At 43.0% G+C, this 13,477-nt stretch overlaps 2 protein-coding genes and 1 long non-coding RNA gene across 10 annotated transcripts in view; 2 read left to right on the top strand and 1 right to left on the bottom strand.

Annotated features, from left to right (window-relative positions):
- The first annotated feature begins 207 nt into the window (after positions 1–207).
- LOC124861945 (indian hedgehog B protein-like) lies at positions 208–10,230 on the top strand. Its single transcript, XM_047355945.1, has 3 exons — positions 208–1,165; positions 5,519–5,780; positions 9,457–10,230. Exons 1-3 carry the CDS (start codon positions 866–868, stop codon positions 10,128–10,130), a joined length of 1,236 nt encoding a protein of 411 aa, XP_047211901.1. The 5' UTR covers positions 208–865; the 3' UTR covers positions 10,131–10,230.
- The window catches only part of LOC124861960, a 10,172-nt gene continuing 6,766 nt past the window's right edge, over positions 10,072–13,477 (bottom strand). The window contains exon 3 of the long non-coding RNA XR_007036795.1: positions 10,072–10,210. This is a non-coding gene — a long non-coding RNA (uncharacterized LOC124861960). The remainder of the gene's footprint in view (positions 10,211–13,477) is intronic.
- Positions 12,075–13,477, top strand: part of bin1b (bridging integrator 1b) — an 18,114-nt gene continuing 16,711 nt past the window's right edge. For 2 of the 8 annotated variants that reach the window (XM_047355925.1, XM_047355924.1), the window contains exon 1: positions 12,078–12,553. In XM_047355925.1, coding sequence (XP_047211881.1) covers positions 12,473–12,553 — 81 coding nt within the window. In that variant the 5' untranslated portion in view covers positions 12,078–12,472. Of the gene's footprint in view, positions 12,554–13,477 lie in introns of all 8 variants that reach the window. The other 6 variants (XM_047355927.1, XM_047355928.1, XM_047355926.1 and 3 more) reach the window with 6 other exon arrangements.

Genomic DNA, 13,477 nt, shown 5'->3' with positions numbered 1-13,477 from the left:
GCTTCAGTTCTCTGAAACTCACAGATCTTACACACGTGCATCATAAATATCACTTTTTAATTTCATTGCTAATATATTCAATGGCAGTATTTACCTAATAAAAGATTTTATATGCATGTAAAGATCTTCAAGAGTACTGATGTGGCTCTCTGCCCAGGGCGCCCCTCTATGGGAGGATAAAGCACCACAGCTGCTGGCTGGTGCTGAATTTAAAGGTTATTTAGTTGTTTTTGACTCTAGACAACATTTGACCGATTCTTGTTCTAGTACTTCGGCTGAACAAACCAGGACCGGACCAGAGGTTTTTTTAAACATAATTTAGTTTTGTTTTTTCGGTTTGACACCACTCTGGGGTCTTTGTGCTGAGAGAAAACACCTGCCTTGCTGTGCTGAGGACGCGGGTCCAAAGGGCCAGTCTGAGCGCGATCCTGAGCCATCGCGATGGGAGGAGAGCACAAAGCAGAGGGCAAGTCCAGCAGGGCGCGGTCCTCCTCATCATCGGTCCTGCAGCGGGATCTCTTCCATTTCCACTGAGCTGCCAGCAGCGCACTGAGACGCAACAAACCGCTGCGGGACATCCTGCCGGCCCACGCAGCGGCGCGCCTCCACGTCTGTCTCACAGCTGCGACAGAGAGGGGCAGCTTTGAACCTGCCTGCCAAAATAAACTCACCTCACCTATTTATGCCCCTGCTTCGGGGCAGCTCCTCTCCAGCGGCGCTTTGGACACTTTTACGCGCGGGGATGGTCACTGGTGGGGACTCTGCGATGAGTCCTGCTCCACCTTCTCTAGTTTAGATCACAGAGGGGAGCCCACCTGAGGTAAAGGGGACACCTTCACGCATCTTTGGCCACCCGCCGGGGGTAATGCAGCTCCCCACGCTGGTGACGTGCTTGGCCGGTTGCGCCTTCCTCCTGTCGCCGCTCAGCGAGGGCTGCGGGCCGGGGAAGGGCCACGGCCGGAGGCGGGCCCCGCGGAAACTGGTGCCGCTCATCTTAAAGCAGTTCAGTCCCAACGTGGCCGAGCAAACGCTAGGGGCTAGCGGAAAGTTCGAGGGTAAGATCACCAGGAGCTCGGAGCGATTCAAGGAGCTCATCCCCAACTATAACCCAGACATCATCTTCAAGGATGAGGAGAACACAGGTGCAGACCGCCTGATGACACAGGTAACACGCTGCACTTTGTTCGCTCTTATCTGCGGCAAGTTTTCCTTCTAACTGCAGCGCAAACGCATTTGGGGTTTAATGTGCACAGATTGTTTTAAATACATGAGTAACTTTGTTAATGTCGAGCTTTAATGGAATTTTCCCCCAGCTTGATCCTTGGTTTATAAAAGCAGCCTGTTTGCGCAGCTCTTTCTGCAGCCCATTCTTAGAGCTGCCTGCGGCTTGTTGACACAGTGGAGTCTGACTGAGGTGAACAGTCCAAGCTGGAGTTTCAGAGCTTCACTGTGGGCAGCTCATGCGTAAAAGAGGGCGACCCCTTCTAAAAATGTCTGCACGGCGGCCGCTCTTAATTAAAACACTCTGTCCTCTGTTTCACATCAGCTTCTTTTTGGTGGAAAAACAGCCAAATGTCTTATTTGGTTAAAGCCCGGGTCACGCGTGTCCCCATGTTTACCGCTTTTAGCCCCTCCTGGCCAGAGTTAACAGTCGCCTTTTGGACTGTCAGAACTTTTAACGACGTCTGCATTGATGTGGCCCCGCGTGGAATTTATTGGGCTCCCAATTTCCCCTGGAATAGAGTATTTATATCTGCTTTCTGCGACCGCGGGCTTCCTCCCGAGCGGCAGCGTGGATGTCCACAAACCCACGTGGGAAAGGCAGACACGCTCCCTTTCGGAGCTGTCAAACGGGAGCGCGCACCGCATAAAACAGACTTCTACTGAAGCGTCTGCAAAACACACCTGGAAAGCGGCGCAAACATGCACGATTGCATCCGATTATTTGCAAAAAATAAACACTTGCTTTTCTCTCTTAAAATTTCCAGTGTTACTTTGAAACTTATTTAAATGGCAATAAAAGTGTGATCAATGTAGTATTTTTATATATTTCCATTATACGTTGAGCGCATTTTCTTGCAGCGCTCTCGGCGCAGACCTGCTCACAATTTATGGGCTCCAAGCCGCAGGAGACAGCCTCCTGTTTGTCTTTTACTATTCCCTGTGACTTTTTGGTTTGTTTTCGCAGCGCTCGTGTGTGAAAATAGCCCTCTTTACTTGTGTTGGAGCCTTAATTATGCGGGGTTTTTTTAAAGCCCTGCCACCATACTTTAGTTTTTATCCGCTTTTCCTGGGCGCTCCTGTGCTGCACACAGACGCGCCTGTTCAACGGGAAGCCACACTGTAAAAAGTGGCACCTTTCATGTTTAATTAGTCGTTCTTAAACAGTTGTTTATTATATTTATATCGTGCGGGCAAAGCGAAATAAAGAAATCATTACGTTCTCTTCTATTCTGAGAATGTTTTTTGCACACACAAAAAAAACCGCGTATTGCAGATTATTTCCAAGAAAACTGTAAAAGAAATTAAATAACATATCAATAATAGAACAATTATTTTTTAGATATATTGTCATTTATTCCAAAGAAAAATGCTAATTTAAGCGCAAACGGGCACTCAAATTGACTCTTTTTACAGCGCAAAGGTGCGCACAGGCGCATGTTGTCAGCCGCTGCTTTCAGTATTTGTGCAGCCAGCGGTTTAGTGCCGCGACCGCCGCGACAGAAACCCCCGTCGCTCCGTGTATACCTTAAAAAGAAAACCAACAACATGTATCGTCTGATTTATGAAGTCCAGCTCGTTGCGCTGACCGCAGAAAATCCACACTGAACTCCGTGAAAAGGCATCTGTGGCCACCGAGCCCAGAGCTATTCTTATCACAGGCAGCATGGAAAAAGACATTTATAGGGTTTAATCCCAGTCTGCAGGCCTGATAGAGCGAGGTTAATTCACTGAGGGCCGCTTTCACGGGGAACAAACCTGACTCATTCACACTGCACACGTACTATTCGGATCTTTATAAACAGAAATGCATTAAAGCGTGAAAATTTGAACGTTTGGAAACTTAAAGAATGTCACTTTAGATGCTGTGACATGCGGGTTGGGTCTGAAATGCTCCAGCCTTGTAAGTGCTGTAAAAACGTTTTAAAAGGTAGTTAGACTGAAGCACGGAAATTAGATTTTAGACACCTTTTTGTTGTGAAAGAAAGAAGACTGAAGTCTACTAGAGATATATACAGCATGTTTATCCTCTTTTTGGTTCATATTTTTGATCATCCTGTGACGAATTGACAGGATTTGCGACGTAAATTATCCAATGAAGTTTGTCCTAAAGTAGTGATCTTATTTAAGACAATTTATTTTATTAAACTGAATTTGGTTCCGAATTCAACAGTTTGTTGAAACAGGGCTGGCCCAAGGTCTTATGGGGCCTTAAGCAGAGTTTGATTTGGGGCCCCTCTTCCACCGCTAACAGCGTTTTATGGATGTATTATGAGCTGGATGTGAAAAAAAAAAAAAAAAATCACACCACTGATGAAAAACACAGCTTCACTTACCTAAGCACACATGTATGTACATAATTTGATTTGCAAGGAGCTGAGACACATTTAAGTAGCACTAGAAGGCAGAAGTGGAGACATTAAAATGTGTAGTGATTATTATCAGGCAGTGACCAGAGTGTCCCACAGTAAGTCAGAGCACTGAGTGAAGGTCAGCAGACACAGAAGATGCCTTGTAGAAACATCAGATACCAGCAGCACTGGAAGGAATTTGATAGGGATTACATTGGGGGTTGCGTGAAGCCCTATGGTTGTGTTAAATTAAATTTATTTCTAAACCGAATCTATGCTGAGGACTGGTTATTTAAAGCCTATAACCACAAATGGAGTAATTTCAACAACATCTATAAAATGCAAAAAACTGACAAAAAGATTATTGGTAAACTGGGTTTGAAGCTTCAGACAGCTGGTATGATTTCATGAGTTCTAGTTTTCCTTGTAATGGAAGCCCGATCAGGTGTAGCTAAGAGGTCAACTAAAATTGTAAGGATCTATCCAAGATAATAATCTGCAGGATTTTTTTTTAATAAGCTGAAGAAGTAAAGAGTTCAATGAGTTGTTTAAAAGACCATCTGACCGCCTGTTTGCTCACCCTGTTCAGATTCAAGGTTTGGAGAAACGCTCAGAACGTCAGGACCAACCAACCCGTCTAACCTCACAGTCCCCCCTTACCCCCTCATACATCCTTAACAACCTCCCTGCTCCCCTCACCTCACCACAGAGAGTAAACACCATGCTGACCTGGGACAGCAGGGGTGCATTGTGGGAAGGCTGGAGCTACCAGTAAGGTGGGGGTAGTGGGGAGTCTATTGCTGCAGGTTGAATGGGTCTTTGTGAAGCTCCATGTTTTTTGAATGATTCTCAAGTTGTGCAGGAGAAGAAGAGAACGGGACCTGAATACCAAATTATGGGGATTTAAATGAACAGAAGCAGAGTAGTTTAAATAAATATTAAGGCATTTCAATCGCACATACTCAATGTTTGATGTATGCATGGGATTATCTAAGAGGGTATTAGAAGAACAATGTGGGATATGCATTAAAGACTAAATTGTATTCCCTTCACATATTGTAGCTTAGCATAACAATTTAGTGAAGGAGGAAAGACTTTACATTACCAATTAAAATACATGCTGTTTTGATCACTTTTTACAGAAGTGTTGACCTTTTTGACTGCTCTCAGGAAGTTAATTTTCACTGTGCATGAGATTGTCATCTGCATAGATGTTTAACCCGTATTACTACCATTGCCCTCATATCAAAGTAGAACATAATCGTATGCATTATTGTACAGGAATCTCCCAACCAGAACAAAACACCGATATTTTTTAACTCCAACTTGACCCAGAGGAAGCAGTTCCCTTTTGCCTGTTAAGAACTGATGCCTTGCCTATAGTGGAGCTAATTCCCATCCTGAGTACATCCCACTTGGCTGTGATGGCCTCCAAGTCCAGCTGAGGGTCATGACTTGAAGATGACAACAGAGCCACATCATCCCCCAAAAGCCCAGATGAGACCCTGAGGGTCCCAAGCCAAAAACCCTCCTCTGTACGACTAAACCATGAGATACTGTCCATCAACTCCACAAGCAGTATATGAGTTCAACCTGCACTGGGTACAAGTCTTTGTGCCAAGAATGTGGACATAGCTCTCACTTTAGTGATACAGATACTGGATAGTTAATTGAGATGACCATGTCACCCATCACAAAATACCTGAGGAACCTCCTCAGATCCACAAAACCAATATGGACAGGATTATAAGACTTCCCTTAGCATTTCAGCAAATGTAAAGATCTGGTCAATTATTCCATTACCCAGGGAAGGAGTGTAGACTCGGACTTGCTTTCACTAGACATGAATACTTGTTGACGTTCAGTAATCTGTTATCTTCTAATAAAATTTCAGTTGGGATTTACTTTTTGTCGAACCTAAACCTTTCATGTCTCTCATTCTGTAGCGCTGCAAAGACAAGCTGAACTCCCTGGCCATCTCTGTGATGAACCACTGGCCCGGGGTACGGCTGAGGGTCACTGAGGGCTGGGACGAGGACGGCCACCACTCCACCAACTCTCTGCACTACGAGGGCCGGGCAGTGGATATCACCACCTCGGACCGGGACAGGGACAAGTACGCCATGTTGGCGCGGCTGGCGGTGGAGGCCGGGTTTGACTGGGTCCACTACGAGTCCAGAGCCCACATCCACTGTAGCGTCAAGTCAGGTGGGCAAAGAACCTGAGGAATTTTGTTTTAAGCTAGCTATAAATATCTTTCCTCCAGTGTTTGGTCATTGCATGTATATCCGTATTGTTGCTTTGTTGTTGTTTACAAGAAGCTATGTCTTATTTTTCAAGGAGTTTCAAACTGATTGAACCATAGTGTTCTCTTCGCAAAATTATTCATGGTCCATGTACCTCCCTCTGTGTGCTTTGTTACCTGTAACAATGTCGACTTTAGACTTCTCTGTCTTGTTCTTGGTTGTGCCACTAATTTTCAAAATTAACAACACAAGTAATGCCAGTGAATTCAGTTTTTTACTCATCTTATATTTAGTGTTCTAATGGAGACGGATGAGAACATTCTTACCCAAACTGAAAACAGCCATACCTGAGACATCAAGAAATGACATTTTGGACCAGTCCTTATAAACAATTGGATTTAGCCATTAGAATATAAAACTTTGGAAGTTTATCCTGTTTAACTAACTTAATGTATGCAGAAAAGTTATACTTTATCCAATCTGGTCACTCCTGTATATTTTCCTGGGATGGCGTAATAAAACAATAATGGGGTTCCTCAAAGGAGGATGTTTTCCTAAACACATAAAGCAATTTATTGGTGAACAATCACCTGCAAAGGCTTAACTATCTATCATTAACATGTTGTACAAATCACAAAAAATTCAACAGAACTTTTACTGGTTGCTTTGTTACCCTTTTCCTCTTTTTGCTTCCTGTTTGCATCTAAATGGGCACCTGTCAGCTCTCCATGTTTATTCAGATGAGAAATCCCTCGAGCGATTTTTGAGTTAATCTGCTGCGTCTTTGTTTCTTTACTTTGTCAAGTGAGATAGAACCTCAGAGAAACCAGGTCCATAATGAGGATTTCTCCCTTATCCTAAAAGTTACCCCAAAGTTTACTTTCAAACTCCAGCACAGGTGGTAGAAAAAACACCACTTGTCATAATGATTTAGTGAACCACTTTTACTTTCATGTTCTGTAATACTTGACAAAATGAGTCAACATAAGCAGTCGTGGTAAAAAGAAGGTACATCCTGTTTCAGTCTTAGTATATGACATAAAAATCTTCTGGTTATACTTATTTGAATCTAATCACTAAGCTTTTTCAACTCCCCACTGCACCATTTTAAACAGGCTGAGGTCCTGACTTTGACTAGGCCATTGCATCACAATTGATTCTTTTCTTCTTTAGCCATTTTGTGTCAGATTAGCTGCTGTGTTTGGGATTATTGTTCTGTTTATAACCCTGTTTGGGTCAAGGTTCAGCTGTCTCATGTTGCCTCTAGAATGCTATGCTTTACAGAGGAGTTCATGGTCAACTGCAAGGTGCCCACATCATCAACCCTCCACCACCATGCTTGACAGTTGGTTTGAGGTGTTTGTTTTTCTGCAAGCATCAGAGTTTGGAAATGGTCTTATGACCTCCTGGATTGACAGACAGCAACAGTTGCTTCTCTGAGGTCATTGCTGATGACCTTCCATCTTGGCATTGTGTCAACACACATGTATCATCTAGTGCATACAGGTTCCTGTTGTTATAAATGTGCTCAAACAGGCCATGATCCGGTAATTAAATTATCATTTCAGCACCTGGCTGCTACTTCCTCTTAAATTATGTAGAAAAACAGAAGCTTTTGTGATTTAAGACTCATGCGGTGATTTTTAAGTAATTGTAGAGCCTGTGGAAGATTAGAACATGAGCATTCAGTCAGAAATAACCAAACCGAACCAGACCTTTAAAGAAAACTGGGATTTAGTTTGGCCAAATGTAACTAGTAGTCTGTTTGTAAATTTGTAGACCGAACAAACTTTAGATCAACTTTAAAACAGACCCAAACAAGCTCCTGGTTTGTTGATCTTGTAAGGGTTTTGAATCTTGGCTTCTTCAGTCAAATCATCACCAGTGTAAAACATTGCTGCATGATGAGAGAATGTCCAGCCTACACAAGAAAAAAAGCAAAATGTGTCATCCAGAGATGAACACAGGTGTGCAGAAAGTCACAACCTCTTGTTAAAATGCAGCAGTTGAAAGTTGAAAGGCCCACTTAAAAAAAAAAAAAAAAAAAAAACGTCACCCGTGAGATTTTTTTCCACTGATTGGTAACTGAGATTTCCCTTTTCTTTCTACTCTCTTCTGCTTCCTCTCTCTTTTCCCTTCCTCTTCCTGTCTTCTTCCCCCCCAGATCGGGTGGCGAGGGCCCAGTCCTTGACTTGATCAGAAGGGAAACCAATCAAGTTGGTATTTTTGATTTTTCCTTCTTTTTTCCCCTTTTAAAACTTAACGTCAGAAACTCAGTTTTTGTCAAAACAGAAAATAAAACAATCATCCTCATGCAATTTAGAGGAAATTGGACAAGACAAAATGACCACTAGAGGATGACAAAGCAACAATATTGATTGGAATAAATAATGAGAAGACCTCCGAATGCATCTCGATATATTTAAACAGGGACCAACAGGGATTTATATTTGAAGAAGCAGGACTAACCACACCAGCCTCATGTCTGAGGCTGAAACCAATGGTAGAGGTACAGAAACTGAACAAATAAATGGATTGTTCAGATCCACTGTGGTGTAGATGTGATTAGTGGGAGCATTGTGTTTGGGTGGTGCTGAGGTACCATCCCTGCCTTCACACTAAAAGGGTTTATCCCAATTTATTGCGATCCAACAGCGTTTGAAACACCATGGAGACCGATGGGTGGTCTTAGAAAAGGGGGCCTTGGTTCTTCAAAGGTTGAACTGTAATTAGTTACCAGTTTGAGGACGGCTGAATAATCTGCACAATCATCATGTCCTGCCTGTCCTTCGAACAAAAGATATTGATTTAAACGCCTGAATATTATTTTTTTCTGCCAAAATCGTAAAAAATATATTCGGTTGAGTGATGGTTCTGATCCCGGAATGTGTTCAATGACTTGATTAAAACGGTAAAACCATATTGCTCCCATATTTCAAGATGCCATTATCATCTAAGCAGTAAATTTATGTTGTACACCTAAACAGTCCTGCTTTTGTCTGATGATTAATCTGGTTTTCCTTCCTCCTTCAGTTGACTTTATCTTGTCTAACCCTCACACTGTCCTGCCTTCCTACAAATATTTATCCTCACATAAACTCAACATGGTCCTAACAACAACATGGTCATACTACAAGAGTATGAATATACTTTCACCAACATAAACCAGCAAAAAACAAGACTTTAAATCTGAAAAGAAAGGTCAGAACAGGAAAATTCGATTTTTATCTGGCAGAAACAGCTTAGCATAGTGAAAATTATACAAAAACGGTATGGAAACTAAATACTGAAGAATATGTTCACTAGGAAAAGTATTTTACAAATACTGATGAGTAAAGTTGTTTCTCTATCATTTTACTTGGTTAGAATTTCCTTGAATTAGTTGCTATATGGCATAATGTTTAACTTCTTGTTTTCATTGTTTCCCATCATGATTTAAAAAAATTCAAGTATCAACTGTCAAAAGGGTCCAAATTAACTTGTAGGAAATAAAAGATCAACACTCAGATCAGATAAAAATTAGATTTTTTCCTAAGCCATAGTTATAATTTTCACATTTCATTAATTATTGTTGGCAAGACATCATCTTCCCCTCTAATGGATCCCCTGTTCACTGTCCTGTCTCTCTCCGTCCTCAGACCACTCAGTGGCAGCCAAGTCTGGCGGCTGTTTCCCCGGCAACGCCTCCGTGACGTTGGAGAGCGGTGCGAAGAAGTCCATCAGCGACCTGCAGCCTGGTGAGCGGGTCCTGGCCTCCTTGGGCAGCCATGGGGATTTGGTCTTCAGTGAAGTCCTGACCTTCCTGGACCAGGACCCGACCACCCTCAGGCTCTTTGTCACCCTGCAGACAGAAGCTGGGGTTCAAATCTCCCTCACCGCCGCCCACCTCATCTTTGCCTCACAGAAGAACTGCTCAGAGGGGACGGCTCCAGCCCCCGGCGTCCTAAGGACGATGTACGCCAGCGACGCCCGGCCAGGACAATGTGTCCTGGTGTCAGATGGGGGACCAGGGCATCTGTCTCGGATCAGTCGGGTCGGTATGAAAGTGACCAGGGGGGCGTTTGCCCCACTAACCCGGCAGGGGACCATCGTGGTGGATGGGGTGATGACGTCCTGTTATGCTGTAGTGGACCAACACGGGCTGGCCCACTGGGCCTTTGCCCCCCTCAGGCTGATGTACAGCTGGACTGGAAGCACTGGGGGCCACAGTGACGGGATGCACTGGTACTCCTGGGTTTTACACTGGCTGGGCAGGACGGTGCTGGACTCAGGGCGCCTCCACCCACTGGGCGTGGCTCGGGAAGACACGTGAGACCAGAAAAAGTTCAACTTTGAACCCTAATGGGACCATGATGGACTTCCTGCTGAGGTGGCAGAAGAACCAGAAACAAACTGGAAACAGAGGAAAAGTTTCTGGAATAACACAGAGACATTAAAAACACCATGACACAAAAATCCCTTTGAAATATCCTGTTTAAAACCTCATTAAGAGGCCTTATTTGAACACCTCCAACCAGCACACAAACGGTGGTTGGAGGAGTTAAAATATCACAGATTTACTCTAAACAAAAACACAAATTTTCAAATCTCAGCAGGTTTCAAGGTTTCATTGAATTTCCCTCATTGATTTAAGATGTTTTTTTAGGGGGAAATACTTTGACATAAATACAATATTTCATTAGCACTTTATAAAATCAACCACAACAATGGACTTTATTTGATAATTGAAGCAGATGAGTATTTTTTGCTTCCTTCAGAAAATCAAGCATTTTGAACAGTTGATCATGATTAAAAATCAGCGTATGTGTTTTATTAAAGCTTGTTTATGCTAAAGGTCCAGTCCTGCCGCAAGTTAATGAGTAAACTGGTGGAGATTTAAGGTGGAATTTTAAGGGATTTTGTTTCATGGTGAGATGGGAGGTTTGTAAATATTTACCTGATTTTAGGATAAAGGTTAGATTGTATTTAAGTTTGTTTACAGAAAATCCGTCAATGTATTATTAATATTATTATTATTATTATTGAAAATACAAAGATTTATTTTTTGAAATTAAATTATGTGGAAATAAGCTGTTGTCTTTGTTGTGATGTTTCAGTTCTACGTATTGGTCCAAATATAAGACCACAAAAGCAAAAATAAAATAACCTCAAACGACACTCTGGTGTCACTCATCTTCCTCTTGACAGAACTCCGTAGATTCTCTGTGGGGTTCTGGTCAAGCCAGTTTGCTGCCCAACCAAGCACAGTAACACCATGGTTACTCAACCAGTTTTTGGTACCTTTGGTAGTGTGGGCTGGTACCAGGTTCTGCTAGAAAATGAAATCAGCATCTCCATTTAAACTTTTCGGAGACTGAGAACTGACTCTACATCAGTCCACACCTTATGAATCTCCTTGAAAACTCTGGAATGGACTCAGTTTCTCTGCCGTTTCAGAACGGTAGTTATCTTTATTGCTTGTGCCCCTTTTTCTACCACATTTTTTCCTTCCACCTAACTTTCAATTAATATCCTTAAATAATATCTAGTACTGAACAGCAATGTTCTTTAGCAGTGACTATATGTCACTTACCCTCCTTGTGGAGGTGCTGTCTTCCATATGACTTTGTTCGTCATAATATAAAAATCTGTGTTAAAAACATTCCTGTAAATTCTGGATTCTGCAGCAGAATACCTTATGTGTTTTATATATTCTATAAAGAGACATTTTTTTTTATTATTTTATTTCCTCTCCCTGAAATTAAATCAGACTAAACTTTTCCTGTTTTAGCTCAGTTAGGATGACCAAATTATTTCTATTTGCTAAATGCCAGAATAATTGATGTCAATCAAAGTCAGACATTAACATGGACAAATATTCTTGGGAAAGCCCAGGTGATGATATCATGGCTTTATAAGCTTCCTATATGTTAATAAACTGCATTTGAGTTAATTGGAGGCACATACATGGGTGTATTGCAGGCACCTCAAACCCTCTCACAACGAAACCCAAAGTCTTTGACCCAAGTTGGGCAGTAAAGGTTTTTCCACCAAATGCTGAGGAAATGGATGGAGACATAAGGCTCTTTGGGGGTGTTGCTGCCCCTCCGGCCCCCTCTGGTGGCGCCGTTGGACCTCTGAATAGTTACCTGTCCCAGACAGCGCCCCCTGCTGTTGCCTGACGGCTTCAGGTGAGCGCAGCTCCCTTTGCTGCTTATGACTGTGCTCCTCTGCGGGTCTCAGAACCGATTTAGCCTCACATCTGACCCGGAGCTTCTTAAATAGGAGCAGCAGCGCATGTGTGCGACAGTTGTCGGCTAATAATACCAGCCCGCTGCGCCTTTAAGAGGCTGATGGCTTAATTTAATATCTACTCACACCCCGCTGAACTTTGAGTTAATTAACGAAGAGAAGAGTTTGGACCTGCGGCTCTGTTTCCCGAACTGAAACTGCTTCTTTCTGCTTTCTCTCCTCTGTCTCTTTCTCTCACACACGCAGAAACACGGGCCGGATTAAATTACGCATTGCGCCTTTAAGAAACTGTCAGAAGGATTAGAGTTACGCACGGCTGACCGAGGTTGCGCACCGGAGCGCTTTTTACGCACCGAGGAGCGACATCTGTCCCTCTGGTTCTCCCCCTTAGTGGGTCCGGACACCACTTCCACGCAGCGTGACATGGCCGAGATCGGGAAAGGGGTCACCGCCGGGAAACTGGCCCTGAACGTCCAGAAGAGACTGAGCAGGGCGCAGGAGAAGGTAGGAAGCGGGACATGGTGTCAGAGTGAAACTGGATCCCTGGGCTCAGTCCAGTCAGACAGCAGCAGTTTAAACTGGGCCGGATCAGGTCTAGGAGCTCCCAGGAGAAATGGCAGGGGTTTTAGTAGGCTTCTGTTTTAATTTAAGAGAAAAGTTTAAAGATGAGGGCTATAATTTTCTAATTAATACAATTAAATGTTAAATATTAGGGTATTTCATGCGGGCATTAAGTTTAAGGGTCTGACTACGGAGTTTTAAATTTTAAAACCATTGAACAAAGCAAAATACACTAAATAATGTTTCTTTAAAAACGTTTTAAACTAATAGAAAAACTCAAAACTGAAAGAGGCTTAACAAAATACGTTAAATTAAGTTAGCAAATTATTAATTTACATGTTACAACCACAAACCTGAATGTATTTAATTTGATATGGAGAAGACACAGCAAATAAGGTGGAAGAAGGCGCTCTGGTCAGATGTGACCAAACTAAACCCTAACCCCACCATGACCACAGTGAAGCATGTTGGTGGCAGCATCATGCTGTGGGGATGTTTTTCTTCAGCAGGGAGAGGAAAGCTGGTCAGAGTTGATAGGAAGAAGGATGGAGCTAAATCCCGGATATTCCTACAGGAAAACCTGTTAGAGGCTGCAGTAGACTGGAGACTGGGGTGGAGGTTCACCTTCCAGCAGGACAACTACCCTAACATGCAACCACAGATACAGTTGGAGGGGTTAGATCAAAGCAGATCCATGTGTTAGAATGGCCTAGTCAAAGACCAGAGCTAAATCCAACAGAATCTGTGGCAAGATGACCACAGACACTCTGAAAGAATGGCCAGACCTGAAGCCAAAGGTAGTTCTACAAAGTATTGACTCAGGGGGGCTGAAGGCAAATGCATGCCACACTTTTCAAATTTTTACTT

This window comes from Girardinichthys multiradiatus, chromosome 24 (assembly GCF_021462225.1).
Source record: "Girardinichthys multiradiatus isolate DD_20200921_A chromosome 24, DD_fGirMul_XY1, whole genome shotgun sequence".
In the NCBI taxonomy this organism is placed as follows: domain Eukaryota; kingdom Metazoa; phylum Chordata; class Actinopteri; order Cyprinodontiformes; family Goodeidae; genus Girardinichthys; species Girardinichthys multiradiatus.
This window is presented reverse-complemented; position numbering and strand designations above follow the sequence as displayed.